The sequence below is a fragment of the Filicampus tigris genome, chromosome 17 (genome assembly GCF_054856515.1).
Source record: "Filicampus tigris isolate MCC_2025a chromosome 17, RoL_Ftig_1.0, whole genome shotgun sequence".
NCBI classification, from domain to species: Eukaryota; Metazoa; Chordata; class Actinopteri; order Syngnathiformes; family Syngnathidae; genus Filicampus; species Filicampus tigris.
Window position 1 is genome coordinate 4,323,028 of NC_141233.1, and position 18,266 is coordinate 4,341,293.

General features: G+C 40.9%; 1 protein-coding gene across 1 annotated transcript in view; it reads left to right on the forward strand.

Annotated features, from left to right (window-relative positions):
- The window catches only part of ripk4 (receptor-interacting serine-threonine kinase 4), a 16,937-nt gene extending 4,401 nt beyond the window's left edge, over window positions 1-12,536 (forward strand). The window contains exons 2-8 of the mRNA XM_086012203.1: window positions 1,517-1,808; window positions 3,252-3,400; window positions 3,529-3,578; window positions 7,258-7,416; window positions 8,218-8,330; window positions 10,556-10,799; window positions 10,890-12,536. Of these exons, the coding sequence (XP_085868329.1) occupies window positions 1,517-1,808; window positions 3,252-3,400; window positions 3,529-3,578; window positions 7,258-7,416; window positions 8,218-8,330; window positions 10,556-10,799; window positions 10,890-12,100 (2,218 nt within the window). The 3' untranslated portion in view covers window positions 12,101-12,536. The remainder of the gene's footprint in view (window positions 1-1,516; window positions 1,809-3,251; window positions 3,401-3,528; window positions 3,579-7,257; window positions 7,417-8,217; window positions 8,331-10,555; window positions 10,800-10,889) is intronic.
- Window positions 12,537-18,266: the final 5,730 nt, after the last annotated feature.

Consider the following 18,266-nt stretch of genomic DNA (forward strand, 5'->3'; position numbering starts at 1 on the left):
ATGAGACTTTTTTTCCCCAACGTGGTTTATTGATTGAAACTGCAATTCTTACCTATTAGGACATCCTAATACTATATGTAAGATACATGTTGCACTGAACAGGAGCGTCTTTCATTTACTCAAGGCGAAATTCCTACTCAGTTAGTTTGGCCTTTCCCACGCATTCCAAAAACGAAAAGAATTTATTTTATCTAAGCCCCGTTAAGAGGTTGTATTTTTAAAACCGCTTTTGCTCGAGATATGTACTCTGAGTGCATGAATGACCCGCACAGTTGTGTTGCGGTGATGTCAACGGGGCCAGCGGACTGATAACGGCAGCTGAGCAAAGGTTGAGCAATACACAAGCGCTCACTCACCTGTTGCATTCCAGTCCCATCTGGAATGTCCTCAAAGCCGTAGCAGAGCCACTGGACAGTGAAAAGCACAATACACATTAGGGTGGAATGATTTTGAAGAAAAAAAATCTTTTTTTCCCCTTAATCTTGCGTTTGTGATTTCATATGCAATTATTATTTTCAAGGTCCTCTTCCCACATATATATTTTTTTTTAAACAAAAACAAGCAATAAATTCATCTGTCTTACAATAAACAATAGATTTATTATTCATAAATGTTTTGGTCTAATACACAGGTGTCAAACTCAAGGCCCGGCACGCGATATCATTTTATGTGGCCCGCGAAGGCGGTGTGACAAAATTGAGTTTGACATCCCTGGACTAATAGGTTAAACCTATGCTGAAATAAAGGCACATGAAGCCTGACTTAATATGAAAGACAGTTTATTTAGTCAGTAAATCAGATTACAACAATAATGCAAACAATGCTTTGGCTTTATCACTTCAACTTTTCATGTTTCCTGAAACCTTGATTAATGTATGTTAATATGGGTCCCATAGTATAAAAATAAAGCATATCAGGTGACCGAAATGAAGCCATTTTTTTTATTTGTTGTTGTTTATTTTATTTTATTTTTTTAGGGGGGGGTGGCAAAAGCTTAAGACTTAAAAATTGCATTCTGCTATACTGCACTGTCAATTTGAATTTGATTGACTTTTCAGCCTTTATCCACATGCATCCAATGGTTAATCCTAGAAACATTCTAAAAGTCTACAAGGTCACGGCTCCAAGGTTAATGGTAGTAAACATTTACCATAACTGTCAGTATGGTCAGCATGACATGCAGGCTTCTGAAATTTCTGTTGGCCCTGAGGTTATATCAAATATTACAGGTCAGTGAGCAAAGCATGAACCTCCAAGCGATTTGGTTAATGTTTTCTAAGAGTGTCACTAAAATATGTGACTAAAACAGATGAGCATTGCAAGTTATATCTGTGTGTGGGTGTGCGTGTGAGTGTGTGTGCGTGTGTCTGTGTGTGGGTGTAATATATATATATATATATATATATATATTTTTTTTTTTTTTCGTTTTTTTTTTTTTCATTTTTTTTTATCTATTGCAGTCAGTCAAGCCAGTGAAACTGAAATCTTTATAATGTGGTCTATTCACTTTGCTCAGGGAGCGATCAGAGTTGCTGGAGGAGGCCAAGAAAATGGAAGCAGCCAAGTTCCGGTACATCTTGCCTGTGTATGGAATCTGCGAGGATCCTCAGGGCCTGGTCATGGAGTATATGGAGACAGGCTCCCTGGAAACCCTTCTGGCTACGGAGCCGCTGCCCTGGGAGCTCCGCTTCCGTATCATCCACGAGACAGCTGTAGGGATGAACTTCTTACACTGCATGAACCCACCCCTGCTCCACCTGGACCTGAAGCCTGCTAACATCCTGCTGGATGCACACTACCACGTCAAGGTATTTTTTTTTTGTTCCCACCTACACTGATGGAAAAATGTGATTCAACACACAACTAGAACAGTACTCATTAGAGCACAGAACTCCACCGAGATTGAACCATTCCATAGTGGAGCCACACCAAACTTTGTATTGCCATACCACATGATTTTTATCATTAAGATCTATGTGTTATTCACCAACACATTAGGGAAAATTGAAAACACTGGACTGGCCATGTCAAAGCTGGACTGGCCCCATTATAAGCATAAAATAATACGATACGTTGCCATGGTTATTTCATATTTAGCATCGCTATACTGTACCATTGCATTCATGGCTATAACTGTACTAACCTCACAAAAATCAAGGTGTAGCGATTTCACAAATTAATATTAATGCCTCAAAATAGTAAATCTTTGACAAAATTATCAGCATATTTACTTAGCACTTATTTTCCATCATTGCACCATATGTATTTATTATTTTTATAAAGTTTATAAACGTTTTAGCCACCGTTCATGTGAAGACATTTTTAAGGACCGGCATTATAGAATTAAAAGTATGATTTCCTTGTGTAAACAAACATAGTCCGTTGGACACAAACGAATACTAAGAATCGTTTTTTACGATTATGCCAATTTTGTAATCATGGAGTGTAATAATCGTAATTGTAATTGAATTTCGATTAATTGCACAGCCCTACAAAGTACAATGAAAATATTTTCTGTTGTAAATACTGTCTGATCAATAATGTAAAACAGTAACCTCTGTCATTGTCATAGTTGTGGCAGTTTACATTCTCACTTGAATGAAAAAAGCAAATGTATTTTGTTTATTTCCAGACTGCAAAAGATTATTTTTGCTGAGACAGAAGTTAAATTAAAAAGAAGTGGAAGAGGAAGTTTGAACAAACCAATGAACTGCCTGTGATGGTATTATGAAATTGACGATTGAAGAAAAGTTATTTTTGCCAACAAAAGTACCTAGTAATTTGACCCTGCCTTCAAGCTCACTCAAAAAACTCACAATTGTATTGTTGATAAAATAGCATTCCAGCAGTGCACTGGTTTGTCTGTCCCGTTCATCTGTTTGAATATGACGGATTTCACTCTTAACAGACTTTCCTTTTTACTGAGCAGCTCAACTGAAATGAATGCAATAGGTGGGAACCATCAATTTAACTGTAATAGCTGCATGTAAACACCTCTTCCAGGCTTGTCCCTACAGGATTCCTTTAGTTCCTGTAGAAAGCACATTGTGACTATATCTGTGTATGTGTGTGACTGTGCGTGGGTGCGCTCACTCCACTATGAAGGGCCTCTTCTGCCTCTGCTGCATGCCGGGACTTGGCCCTAGAGCTTTGCTGCCACTTTCCGCATGGAAATTTAGTCACAAGGACCCTACGAGATGGCTAGCCGGGGTCTTCTGTTTAAGGTTCCTTATCTGGTCTCTCTGTCTCAGATATCAGATTTTGGCCTGGCTCGCTGGAATGGTCTGTCACGCGCCGATGACATCAGTAGGGACGGCTTCTGCGGCACCATCGCCTACCTGCCACCCGAAAGCATCATTGAGAAAGACAGAGTGTCTGACACCAAACATGACATATACAGGTTGGATTTTTTTTAAAACCCTTGAATAAACTTTTACTCTGTCTTCTGCTAAATATATAGGGAACTCTGTTAACAGCATTGTAATGTAAAACCTATGCTCGTTTTTTTTGTTTTTTTTTCTTCTTCAGTTTTTCCATTGTCATCTGGGGCATCCTCACTCAGAAGAAACCCTATCAAGGTAAGACCAATGTAATATTTGAATACTAGAGAAAAAGTATTATTACAGAGAAAATCCAATTTATAGAAAAGTTGTAAAGTCAGAATAGAGCCATGAAGTAAAGAAAACTCCAAATCCAATCTTTATTAGAATCCCTATTCTAGTTGACCATGTTAGACATTTGCCTTAGTAATGTCTAGTCAGGACATTGTGTCACATTAGGTTGTGTTTGTGTGTGTGTGCACGCGCGCGTTTGCCTTGTAAATTCCAGCGCACATAAATTGACAGGGCTAATCTAACAAGTAAGGTGTATTTTGTTTTCTCAGGTAGCAATGCAGCTAAAGTGGCTCTAGAACAAATGTTTACATGGTGGCCAGGTTGGCGCCCTAATGAAAAAGTGCTTACCGGCCTACTTTTGGCTTAACAAAATCAATTAGACTACACTGTAAAATGTAATGAGTTCACTTTACCTAAAAAAAAAAAAAGTCAGGAAACGGATTGCCTCAAAATTCCCAAGTAAAGTAGATATCTAATTTTAAGTTGTTATTACTGAAAATAACTTTGTTAAGATAAGACTTACATAATGGCAGTAAACCTGAGTACATAAAACAGAAAATTAAAAGTTAAGTTGACTTTAAAATGTCAATTTTGACTACTTAAACCCATGAGTTATGTTAGTTAAGCTGCACTCGTAAAATTAAGTTTTCCTTTCAAGTTCAAGCATTCACATTACTAGAAAAGTATCAGGAAACCGATTGCCTTGATTTGTTCGGATAAGATGAACTTCACCTGATGAGCTAATGAAACAAAGACAGACAACATATTGAATGGAAAATGAAGTTGAATCATTTAGCTTTTTTGTTCAGAACACATGTAAAATAGAGTCCATGTTGAAAAATATGTAACTTTACCTTACATATAGGGGTTCTTAAATCTTTCTGACCCACTGAGTAAATGAATTGCATTCTGGTTCCAATACAGTTTTTAACTAACAGTTAAAACAAACTTTTTTGACTTTGCTCTTTATGTCACATCAAAAGTGAAAAAGAAAAAATCACACCATGAGGCAAAAATTGCAGGAAGTTTCCAAAAAGTCATAAAAACATGTAAAATTATGAGAAAGTTAACTTACATATTTAAATAATCTATAACTGTAATTCTGATATTTGAGACAGCTCCTATAGTAAAAACCCCTCAGCGCTTTCTGTTTCAAATTCTTAATGGATGAGTTTATAACTACACTATACACTGACTTTCAACAAATATTAAGTCTGAGATAACCAGCTACAGAACAATCATGTCACAAAAGGGAAAACGAAAGTGAAGCAGTGTTCACGTTTCTCCACAAGAAAATAAAACAAGGCGGCACGGTGGGCGACTGGTTAGCACGTCCGCCTCACAGTTCAGAGGTCGTGGGTTAGATCCCGGCCTCCCTGTGTGGAGTTTGCATGTTCTCCCCGTGCCTGCGTGGGTTTTCTCCGGGTACTCCGGTTTCCTCCCACATTCCAAAAAACATGCATGGTAAGTTGATTGGACTCTCTAAATTTCCCCTAGGTGCGATTGTGAGTGCGGATGTTTGTCTCGGTGTGCCCTGCGATTGGCTGCCAACCAATTCAGGGTGTCCCCCGCCTACTGCCCGAAGACAGCTGGGATAGGCTCCAGCACGCCCTGCGACCCTTATGAGGATAAGCGGTATAGTTAATGGATGGATGAAAATAAAACAATTCACTGAATTGTGGCGATGAGGTTCCCTCTCACAGAAAGGATTTAACAAAAAATAAATAAAATTAAATAAAAACACCTTTCCAATAAGGGGAATGGTTTCAATGTGACCCAAGATGTCACATTCACTGCATGAGAATATTTTTAAGTGATTGTATTTTTGGTTTAAGTGATTTATGTCCAAGTGAGAGAAGCACACTTTGGATGAAGTCAAAGGTGTTCTTCAGTTGAGGATACTCCAAATTCAGGGCGTATATGAGTCCAAAGAGCAAGCACATGGCATGTGGAACATTATCAAGGTCACCCATTGCAATTCTTCCTTCCAAAATGACTGAAGGTGCAGTTAGTCAAGGGACATGGGTTCGTCCTCAGGAACGATGGTCAGGATTCCAATGGCGCTGTCAGACACGCATGGGTCATCGCAGTCTTAAAACCTGTAGCAGCAATACAGCCTAAATTACATGGTCAGATGTCATCTTAATTTTTTATGCCAGAAAACACAAGACAGCCACTAAAAGTAAGCTATTTTCTGAAATTAGATATTCAGGTAAATATGGGACATTCATAAATCATTAGCAGATTGTTTAATTCATTCACAAGGCTGCCACAAATGATTATTTTAGTAATCAACTAGTCACAGATTAGTTTTTGGGATCATACCTAAATTGCAGTTTAACAAGTTAGATTCAAACATTTCCATTCAAACAAACTGAAAAAGTGCATTCCACAGTAACAAAACTACAAGACTAACACACACACACATTTTAAATATGTTTACGATTTGTATGTGTACACACACAAAACTTTCGACAGTAACCTTACCCCCAATTTGCCGAGTTGAAGAGCGGCCCAGAAAAATCAGAAGAGTTGCTCTTTCAACCGCTAACATGCGTGCTGTGTTTTCTGAAACTACACCTTTAAATGAACCCTTTTTTTTTAACATGATAATTACGTGAAGGGCTGGTTAACTTGAGCGTTCACATGCTAACGTTAAGTTTTTATTTCACATGCTAACGTTGATCTTCACACGTTAGCTAAACAAAGTTAACTTCCAAGTTGGACTAACGAATAAAGTACACGACAAAAATACAAACTATACATTTTCTACGTTTAATACCAGTTCAACTTACCGTGACACTGTGCATCATCCATTTCTCATGTCTCTTCCCGCTCGCTGAGGGTCGGCTGCCTCAACATGTCCTTAGTGAGCAACTGCGCATGTGTATTCAACGAGAAATTCCGAAAGCTGCCGAGTCTCTCTACTTCTAAGTATAGGTGACTTGCAGCTGACAAGTTTGTTTACTTGCCTCAGTGGAAAGTTGTCTTTACTAAGTTTAAGTGAGGAGAGCGTAACAACAGAGTAAGGTAAAATGAGTAAAGGGCACTTTTTATTCAAAGTAAGATGTACAATTACATTTTACAGTGTAAGCCAGAAATTGTGATAGTGTTGCTCTTTTTTATTCCTGGAGTTGCTACTCATCTGCAGATTTAACGCGCCTCTCTTTATTTGTAGCAACTTCTCCTGAAACCAATTTTGAATTCGCTGTACCTAATTAAATTATTTTTATTGTTAAATAAAGCATCACGATAGCCTAGTGGTTTGCGCAACTGCCTCACAGTTCTGAGGTTTTGGGTTCAAATCTTTGCTCAGGCCCTGCTGTGTGGAGTTTCCATGTTCTCCCTGTGCTTGTGTGAGTTTTCTAGATGAAAGGTGAGCGCGAATGGTTGTTTGTCTAAATGTGCCCTGTGATTGGCTGGCATCTAGTCCGGGATGTACTCCGCCTCTTGGCCGCAATCAGCTGGGATAGGCTCCAAGTTACCCGTGATCAAAATGAGATTAAGTGCTGTAGAAAATAACCGAATGGGTCTTATTAGAAGCTGTGATTCAAACCTGTGGACTTTGTTTGATATTATACATTATTACTAAGAAAGGGTGCAAATGTTGAAGTTGTTTTTTGTGTTGTCTGTTTTCCCATAGGAGAGAACAACATTTTGCAGATCATGGTGAAGGTGGTGAAAGGGGTGCGTCCGGATCTTGGTGCAGTGCCCCGCAATCGGCCTACTACCTGCACTGGCTTCATGAGTCTAATGCAGCGCTGTTGGGCAACTAGTCCTGAGGCCAGACCCAGCTTCCAGTGTAAGCTGGCTTCCTCATCAACGCCCCTTTTTTTTGGCTATATCTCTACACTCTCCTGTCTTTTTTTTTTTTTTTTTTTTTTTTTTTGTGGTTGGGCTGACTAATGCTGCATTGGTGGTTATAACACCCCTGATAAACCTTTAGTTCATTTAATTTTATTTTTTTGTATATTGCTGGCCTCAAGTGGAATCCTCGTACCTCCAAAATCATCACTCCAAAAATATTGGTTCAAACATTAACATTCCATCATCAAAAGAGAGCAGGATCATTTTCAGCACTTTAGATTGGCCAGTAATTTGCATAAATAACAACTGGCCTGGCAAATTGCATAGATTTATGAAGAAATGTGAAATTTACTCAAATTTGACATAGAAGGTTTCGGCCCCATTATTGAGATATAAAAGTACTTTAATTTAAGTGATGTTTATTTATACAACAATCTTAACAGACAATGGTCCTACATTGATTTACAGTACAGGTGTAGTAAGAATTTAAAACTTAAAAACAAATGAAAAACAAGCAGAACAATAAAAGTACAGGTTTTAAAATGCAATGCAATTGAAGAGTTAATGCGATTTAATAATATGTATGAAACAGAAAGTGTGACTTGAAAGGAAACAAAAGATCGGGTAAGGCGAAACTGAGCTCTGACATAGCTTCGCTTAACTTTACTTTAGTTGTCGTCATGGTACACGCTGCTGCCTTCCGCAAAGACGGCGTGGATTTGATTCCCATCATCTCCCATCATCATGTCATCGCTGTTATTCCTAAATGTTGACTAATGATTCATGATTGTTCCAGACATCACATCGGAAGCTGAAGCTCTGTGCTGTAAACCTCAAGAGGAACCCAAGACTCCGACCTTGCCAGAGTCTGAGTCTACTTCCTGTGACGAGCTGTCCCTTCACCACCAGGTAGGTGTTAAGTGCCTTATTTACGTGGGCATTAGCAGTGCTTTGAAAGAAAAGTAACTAAATGGTCACTGTAAATAACTGTAAAGGTTTACACATGGAAGTGACAGATTAAGGATAGCACACACGATCGGGGCTGGATTGGCCACCTGGCATACAGGGAAGATGCCTGGTCAGCTGGCATTATATAATTTTCTTCTTCTTTAGTGTATTAATATGGTATATGTTTGTAATATAACATATATATAATAACATATAATACAGTAAATGTTTGGTCACCACAATGATGAGTTATGATCAAAAATAGCATTTATTTGTGGATATGTACTGTGTGTGTACATGTATTTAGAATTTAGTGTGTACATAAATGTAAATACAGTATGCATGTGTGCACGTGTATATGCATTAGAGGGTGACACAGGAGTGGATTTTTACTCCCTTCTCATCCGACTCTCACAAAAATAATCCAGTACCAACCCGTCCGGAACCATAGTAAATAAAAAAAATAAAAAAAAAATTAAAAAACTGTCCCGCCCTGTCCCGCCCCGCCGAGGTGAAAATTACTTCATCCTGTCCGGCTCCCGTTCAGAATGACTCCCATTCCCATACCACTCCCATTGTAGAGGACTGCTACATAAAAAAAACAAAAAACAACATGTTGTCGCCCCCTCTGACTCAGGGACTCTCCCGCTCCCATCTGCTCCTGTGAATTTTTTACCCTCGACCGTCCCAATCCTGTGATCAAAGGTATCGTTGACACCCGTACCAATACCTGATTGAAGGTAAAGTTGACTCCCATCACACAGGAATTGTGAAAAAATGTCAGTCTTTAATCTGCAGATACGAATAAGAAAAAAGTAATATAAAAGGTGAGGTCTATAAATAACGTAATATTTTATGGAGAAGTGACGGGATTAAATAAACCGTACTTCCCACTTTTCAGACTGTGCTGTTTTTCTTTCTACGATTGTCTTCATTGTCCATTTTGTACTATGATTCTTTTAACTTGTCCATATATAAGTTGTATATCATTTGTGTTTTCTGAATGTTTTTTTTTCTTTTTTAATTACAAAAGTAGATTAGGAGACAACTGCTGTTTTCCTATGTTACCTACCTATTGCTGCCCATGATTGTTTCCATGTTTGTTTTTTTTCATGGCTCAGTTCATCTGCTAAGGTGCTCCAGACGCTGTTATTACATTGTGAATTATTTTCAGAGTAAATGTTTGATTAGAACAACAGTGACATGGCCGAAAAAGAATGTTGACTGATGGGATTGCTCAGCCTGTCTGCTGTGTGTCACATCCGCACAGTTGATTTTGTGACAAGATAAACATTGTGCCCTGGCACCAGACTTGGCAGCTATTACTGAATATTTATCTGTCTGTTACAGATTTTGGTTTTTAATATGAGTCATTTTGGAATGTTTAATGGTGAGCAAGGATATTAAAATAGACAAGCATTTTTTCCAACAACACATTCCATACCCCAAGGATCAAGAATTATAATGCAATTTACAAACCATTTCTTGTCCTGCTGAAATCACCTCGTTTCAGAGGGTGGCCCTGTCAACTATCTTCTACTTTTGACGGTAGAGTTCAATGTAAAAAGTGAGAGCATTTATAATAATCAGAGCTGGACAGTCCGTCCCTGGGCCGGACCGGTCGGACCCTCCGAAGTGGGAAGTGTGTTTTAGTCCGCAGCTGGATAAGTACGTGAGTAAGTGGCGCGTTTGAAGCGTGTCCACAGTGAGTTTGAATAGTAAGTTAGCCAGCTAATTGTCTTTAAATAAACCTCTTCCGTTAGCATCTCTCCCGCGGGGGCATCATGCACGTTTTTTTGTTTTATCTTTTTTTTTGGGGGGGGGGGGGGTCGACAATGTTTATGAATATGGCCGGAGGGTCGCGGCCGGAAGGGTACCCAGGTCAAGGGTGGAGGGTCGCGGCTGGATGGGCAAAAAGGGTCAAGTGTCCAGCTCTGATAATAATAATGAAAGCATTTTCACTTGTGGAGGCAGCAGTTCTGCATGGTATTGTTTTCGACAGTCTTGTCTTCCAGGAAGTGGCTCTTGATCTTCACCCATCCTAACTGATAATGTCACGGGCAGAAAATTTCAATTGGGGTGTCCGTTTTCCTTTATATGTCCCCTTTAAATATTATCTCAACCTTCAATTGTGCAAAATGGCATTGGACTAAAACAATTGCCTAACTGGTCTATTCTCGCCACAGGTCAAAAACAGTAAGCAACTAGTCCGTCCAATCTCGGCCATGCTGCCTGAAAAAGACTACAGTCTATCCGAGCTGTTGACCCAGGTGGATTCGGGGATCTCCAGGAGCTTTGATCGACTGAAGGAAGAGAGCTGCCACAGCAAAGAGAACACTTGCAAGAGGCTGTCTGGCATGTCCTCTGCGGATTCAGCCTTCTCTTCGCAAGACTCTATAACGCTGTCTTTTGAGAAGGAAAGCACCATTGGTAAGAGTTAACCTCGACGTCGAACACAGAAGAATAGCAGCTGCTAGTGTTGTAGTGGGTTTAAAGTGGCTTCTTCTTCCTACTACATAGATTCCACTGAGGTCCACAAAAGGAAGTTATGCGACGCCATCAGAACAAAGGACATTGCGAAGCTGATGAAGATCCTCCAGCCGCAGGATGTCGACCTTCTCCTCGACGGAGGAGGCAGCCTCCTCCATCACGCCGTCACCATGGACAACGAGGAAGCCATCAAGTTCCTTCTGTTGAACAACGCCAATCCCAACCTCGCCAACGCGCGTGGCTCCACCGCCCTCCACGTGGCCACCGAGAAGCACTTGAAGCCCCTGGCGGAACTCCTGCTCGGCCGGCGGAGCACCAACGTCAATGCCAAGGATGAGGACCAGTACACGGCTTTGCACTGGGCGGCCCAGAATGGCGACGAGCCCATGACGCGCCTGCTGCTCGACAGGGGGGCGTCCATCAACGAGATCGACGGTCAGGGACGCACGGCCGCTCACGTCGCCTGCCAGCACGGCCAGGAGAACGTCGTCCGCGTGCTGCTGAGATGTGGCGCCGACGTCCGCATCAAGGGCAAAAACAATTGGACGGCGCTGCACTTTGCGGCCTGGCAGGGTCACCTGGGAATCGTGAAACTGCTGGTAAAGCAGGCGGGCGCCGACATCAACGCCCAGACAACGGACGGCCGCACGGCACTGCATTTAGCCTGCCACAGGGGGCAGTACCGAGTGGCCCGAATCCTAATCGAACTAAAGGCGGACATTCACATGAAAACTTTGGAGTTAAACACGCCCTTGCATGTTGCGGCAGAAACCGGTCACACAAGCACGTCCCGCCTCCTGATCAAACACCACGCGATTATCCACGCTGAGAACCGCCAAGGATTTACTCCTCTCCACTTGGCCTCCCAGCGAGGCCACCTGGCCACAGTCAAGATGTTAATAGAAGAAGGCGCCGATCCTCAAAAACTTACCCGGGCCCAACGCAGCCCATACCGCCTGGCGGCAGAAAGTGGACACTGTGAAGTTGTGAAAGAACTGCTCCTTCACTGTCCAGACGGTGGCACTCTGTCGGAGGAGCTCGGCCCCTTGCGCCTGGCAGACGAGGGGCGATACTTGCCAGAGGACCCCCGGGACTTAATTAGCGAAAAATTGGCACCGCCTGAGCCCGAGCAACCACCAGAGGTGAAGTCACTCCAGAGGAGAGTCGTCATTCTCAAACTGACGGAGCGCAAAGACAATCCGCAGGCGACCACCTCACAGTGTGCACCAGCTTTGTGCTAACGCAAGAAAAGACGCTACTGAAACTTTCAAAAAAAAAAAAAAATTGGAATTAATTGCTGATGCCCACCTCGTGCTTCACACATAGACGATCAATGGAATAGAATATGCCAAACACCTGCTGTTAGCATTTTGACATGCTGAGAAAAGCTTCCATGTAAATGTTTATTTATGACATTTCGAATTTACTTTTGTACACACTTTTTTACTGCATAAACACATTTGGTAAAATGAAATCTGGTTTGGAAAAACAAATATGTGGACTTTTGTAAGAATGTTGCACTGTACATACCTGTAAGTAACATATAGTGACACACAAACCTTTTGTTGTTGTTTTAGAGCCATTATGGATTTGAAAAAGGTTTGACAATGTTCTGTGCCTGTTGCATATCAGTGGTACATCAGGGAAGCCATTAAAATACCTTTAGCCTTACTGTGATTTAGTTTCTGGACTTTTTCCTATTTCAACTTTGGATATACGTTCATGCCATGATCAGTTATCGGCGTAGTTAGTGTCTCTCATTTGATTGTTTTATATTTATGGCCTAGAAGGGTTTTTTTCAATGCAAATATTCACTGGAATTATGATTTCATTATTGTGTAAGCATAGGTTCATGCAAATTCCCTGAAACTCAACAAATGACCGAAAATGTATTATAAATCTATACAACGTGTCCCCCATGTCATTTACCACCATAAATATTGCAATAAGCATATGTTACAGCAATATAGTTACCATAGATATGAAGACTACAAGCGGTTGCGTGCTGTAGCAGCCTGGGTAATGGACATGCCTACATGGCGGCCATCTTGGGTGGGACCAAATTTCCCATCAAAGACAATGTATGGACGTTGAAATTAAGTCATAACTTCATGAGATTTACTTTTTCTTTGTCAATGCCAAAATGTATGCTATTATCACAGAACATATGGAGAGAAAAAAAAGATCCTTTTTTTTTTTTAATGGTGAAATATGATCCTCAGTTCCATTCTCGTAAATACAGGTACACGACATTGTGCGCAACCATATGTGCCAGCAGCCATTGTTTTCTGTTTTCTTACCGTCCACACACGGAATTTGCTGACGCCTTTGCAACTACTAGACAAAGGTGGGCGTTCCGTCTATCTGACGGACCAGTCCGTTTATCCGTCACTGACGGACGCCCGTTTTGCTGACTGTTGACGAACGACAGAAAAAAAATGAAAATAGACGTATTAAGCATAGACGGAAACCCCTTTATTTAGCCCTCCATCCGACTGTAGTCCATCATTAGTCTATTTTTCACAGGGAGGCTTCGAAGGCCCCGGCGAACGGGGAGCAAATTAGTGAGTTGTTGTTGCTTGAGAGACAGATTTGAGTGAGGGACCAGGCTGTCAAAGCCAGCAGGCAGGCTTCCAAAGCACAGTGAGTCACTATTTCTGTTAAAATATCTTTCGGCGGGTGGGCGAGTGAAAGTTTCATCGGACTCACAGACGGACGTCCATTTAAAAATAGAGGCAGACCGGCCTATACAGCTAAATCAAAATATTCTGCCGAATATGATTACCTTTTTGAGGTTCTATTTCAAATTTAGTGGGAGTCAATATAATACCTTTTTTATAACATATTATGCTATCCTCCAACCAGGAAGTAGCCCGAGTGAAAAACAAACACAGACTGAGTCTCTTTTTATGATTCATGAGCATAGCCAGTAAAGTATTTTGTATGTGTCTCCGATTTTATTCTCACAACTGCTCTCACCACCCTGCATGTAAGAAACAATCATCGCCCTTGACAAGAGGACGAGGTGGCGTGTCTGCATCTGCACCCTCAACTCAAGAGAAATCACAGTGTTGTCTCATCTCCAGACTCCACAGATCACGCTCATGTTGGCAAGCATCATGGGAACTACCCCCGAGGAGGATCACATGATGCGCGCGTGATGAAGAAATGAGTGAGGGTGCTGACGTTCTTTCTACCTGCAATTTCAGCCTGGATATTAGAACGTGTCATCACAAAACCCCCGTCTCATCGCAGGCGCCCTGAAGACTTGGCACATGGTACCCAAGGCATGCTGCAGGGTGGCAAATGCTTAATTGTCCTGTCTTTAGTGTCGGGTTTGCAGAGAGGCTACAAATGATGTGTAATTAGAAGCGTCTCTTCCCAGGAGAAAATTTGGCAATTTATCCGACCTACTGTAGCTCCGGTTATGTGGCATTATCGATGTTGCCCAATCTCAGCTTCTGTCTTCTTTAAAGGGGAAGTCAACACCTAAAAAAATCTTTATAATAATAAGTTATATGCAGCCTCACTAGTCTAAACTTGATATTTTGTGATATTTTGATTAATATGATTGTATGTGGAGTATGAATTAAGCAGCAAAAGCCAGCTGTTTTTATCCTTCTCAGGGGCCAGCCATTTTGTCACTTGCTGTTAACTGAAAATGACATCACAACTGCTCAGGGCTCAAGTAACAACCAATCACGACTCAGCTTCAGAAAACAGGTGCAACAACTTGACTATTTTTTCTAATCAGTGATGCAAGTAAACTTTTCAAAAGTAACTTTTTTGCGCTGATCCTAAATCTGTCCGCGTTTTTTTCTCCAGCACATTAGGTTTTCATAATAATTGTAAAACTGATAACAATAACTTAATATGCAATATAGTAATAGTAATATATTTTAAAATATTCATGAATTAAGGGTAAGGTTCAGCAACAGGTGTCTCTTATTTTTCTGAAACGTCATAGCTATGAATTGCAATGCATGGTAAAATCTGGTCTCTAAAAAGTCATCACTTCATGCCAAAAAAAAAAACAATGGAGTCGAAGAAATGTCATGGTAAAAAGTAACATGCAAAAATCGTGTTTTGCCAATAACTTCAACTTCAGTAACTTAAAGATCTCTCGACTGTAACATTTTTAAAAAGTTACAGTAGTAAAGGTCTAAGCACTGTAAAACAATCAAATGTTCTTCCTGTTATTCATATCGTTACTGTTGTAAGCACTAATGGACCAAAAAAGAAATTCTTTATTCATATTCTTTGAAAAAATAATTGGCCTATTAAAGTGACACTTGGACGAGCTTAACTTTGGCACTTATATAATAAGTTTGCATGTAAAAATGACATCATTACTAAAATTGGTGTCAGCTCTCAGGAGGCAGCGGGCAAGCAATCAGGCAAGCATGGAACTTTATCTAGGGGGTACCCCATTTCTCGCAAAAAGACAGCTGGCATAGGCTCCAGCTCACCCGCAACCCTAATGAGGATGGAGATGGCACGTTGCACATTAGATTTTTCACAGTAACAGATGGTTTGCTGTTGCATCAGGGAATGTTGCTCTGAACGTTTTAGAGGTTCTGAAGCTCCAGAAAATGTGTCCTTGGAGCTTATATTATAATTATTCATGACTCAACTTCATCTGTCTTCCCACTCAGCATTTTGGCTGCTTCTCCTCAGTCCATGATAAATGATGAGTGTCACGCCCTTTAGGTTGTCACTATGTCTATGTTTGTGTAAGATACATCCGATTGTAAAAGCCTTGGAGCTGCATTCACGGGGCTAATAGGAGACTTCCGGTGTCATCAACACAACTGTGTTAATTAAAGAGCATGGAATATACAGTATGACACATCTTATTATTGTGGGTATAACTCCACCTTTTAAACTATGAGATGGGGCGTCAGATGGTTTGTGTGTCGTCATTATGATTTTTTTTTTTTTTACTGTACTTCCCCTGAGGGGAGATTTTATTTACACTCGCTGCATAAAGATTCAAGAAGCCAAACCTTTTCAGAAGAAACAAACAAGTTTATTCATGCATGCAGGTTCATTGAAGACTCTAAAATGGCAGTGAATTTGAATATTTGTCTACATTTTGCCTGCGATTAACTAGTGACCAGTCCAGGGTGTAACCTGCCTCGCACCCAAAGTAAGCTGGGATAGGCTCCAGCTCATCCATTGATGAGGATCAGCTTTGTTGAAACTTGAGAGATGGCAAACCTTGATTGGCAATCGTCATAATACTGTACATTCTGTTTTTATCAAGTTGTGCTCTTAAGTTGGGTTGTATGTGACTTACGTAATAACTGTGCTGTATATTAATTTGTTTTGGTTAGCATATTCCAGTCTCCTAGCAATGTTTAGAGACTTGACTGCTGTTTATGATTCACTGTATGTCAGCATGAAGTGGGCAAATCAGTAATGTATCCATAGCTGTATGCTAATCACAATTTCGCTGAATTTGCTTGTGTGTGAAAGATTGCATGACTTCCTTATTGACAGGGTTTTTATGTTGGAGCACAGTCGTGACTTTTCGCCTTGGCTGAGTCACACACCTCCGCACAGTGACGGGCCAACAGCACTTGCCCTCCCCATGGTGGTACAAGGTTGGAGAAACACTATTTAGACAAAGGTGTTTGGTCATGTGATGGCTGCACTGAGATTTTGTGGCGAACTCCATCCCACGCATGTTCTATACAAATTAGCCTGATTACAGTTTAATAAGGCGGGTTATTTCCATAGACAGCACATCTGCTGCGGAGTGCAGGCGCAGCTGAAGAACTGGCTTGGAGCTGCACCTCGTGGAATAATTTGTTGGCAGAAAGTCAATCCAAACGTACACCTGCTCGGATCACGTCTAACACTGGCGCAGGGTAAACAGCTGGACTGGCATAGGCTGTCGTATTACATTTGTAAATATTGTGAATAGTGGGCATTAAACCCTCTGAATCATTGTGTTATATTTCTTAAAGCGGAAGTCAACCCAAACATATTTTTTTCAAGAATATGTTCCCAGCAGGCCCACTAGTTGAAACACGGCATTCTGATTAATTTTGAGTTTGGGGTATATAAGTTAAGCAGCAAAATGCACTCGTTTTTATCCACCTCTGGGGGCGGCCATTTTGTCTTCTGTCGACTGATAATGACGTCACAACTGCTCACAACGACCAATCACGGCTGACCTGTTTTCTGAATCCGAGCAGTGATTGGTCATAATAAAATAAAATAAAAAAAAAAACTAAAATGTGCGTTGTTGTAGCGATGGTTGGGACAAGTGCTGTTTTTGTCCTCTGCGAAAAGCAATAAAAGTACGAGCTCGTTCCACACCCCTCCTGTGGCCGGTGAGTGGTGTAACGTGCAATACTACCAGCATCGGATCTGTTTGGCCACAGTGCAGAGTTATGCCACGGGCGACACGATTTATGCTGGTAATGAAAATGATAGTGCCCTGGGTGTTTTAACAGCATGTGTTTTGAGGGGTCGTCCTTTCTAATGCAAATGAGCCACAGCTCATTGCACACCCTTTTGCTGCTGGGACAATGCCGTGTACGGTTTCAATTACGACAACAGCCAGAGGCGGGTCTAGGATGTTGTGACTAATTGTTCACAAGTAAGCCAGAGTCTGCTTGTGAGAAATACAAGCCCCCCAAAGTCAAAGTGCATTTTCACTTGTGAAGGGAGCACCTCTTCACAAATCATTACATGTGGCACATGCATAAGTGCAACACCAAATACAACTACCAAGATCAAGTTTCGGCATTGGTGTTGATGACGCTGTTAGAGAATGTTAATATGTTCTAACACTGTAGCTCTCTTTACTCGTTGGCTTTGACAGTCAGTGTGGTCTGGTCATTGCTTGAAAGTGGTGCTGGATCTTCCCTAGCTGCAAAGTCATGGGTAGAGAAAACCGGTGTGTGAATTACAGACACATTTTCAGGACTACAACATGGTTCAGTTGGTTTTGTAATTTCACACTTCACGTGTGGGCAGACACTCTAGTGCAGTGTTTTTCAAACTTTTTCTGAGTCAAGGCACATTTATTTCATTGAAAAAAAAATCCCGCAGCACACCGTCAGCTGAAATAGTGAAAAAAAAGAGCTTATTTTAACAATATAAGTATTATATTGTTTATATAAGCATTTTTTTAACATTGAAGAATGACATTATCTTCTAATGTCTTGAATAGGAATGAAATAAACACATCTCATATAGATATTTAGTGTGAAACATGGGCCTGTTTGGATAAACATGCGTCACTAATTCGCTTGTCTCTAAACAAAGACAATTTAGCTACCTGCTGCTGCTGCTACCTACTGGTATGGAAGAGTACTACAATGTAGTAACTACATGATTACGCTGCCAGGCGCTAGACCGCACAGGCACACAAATTAGATAATTTCCCACGGC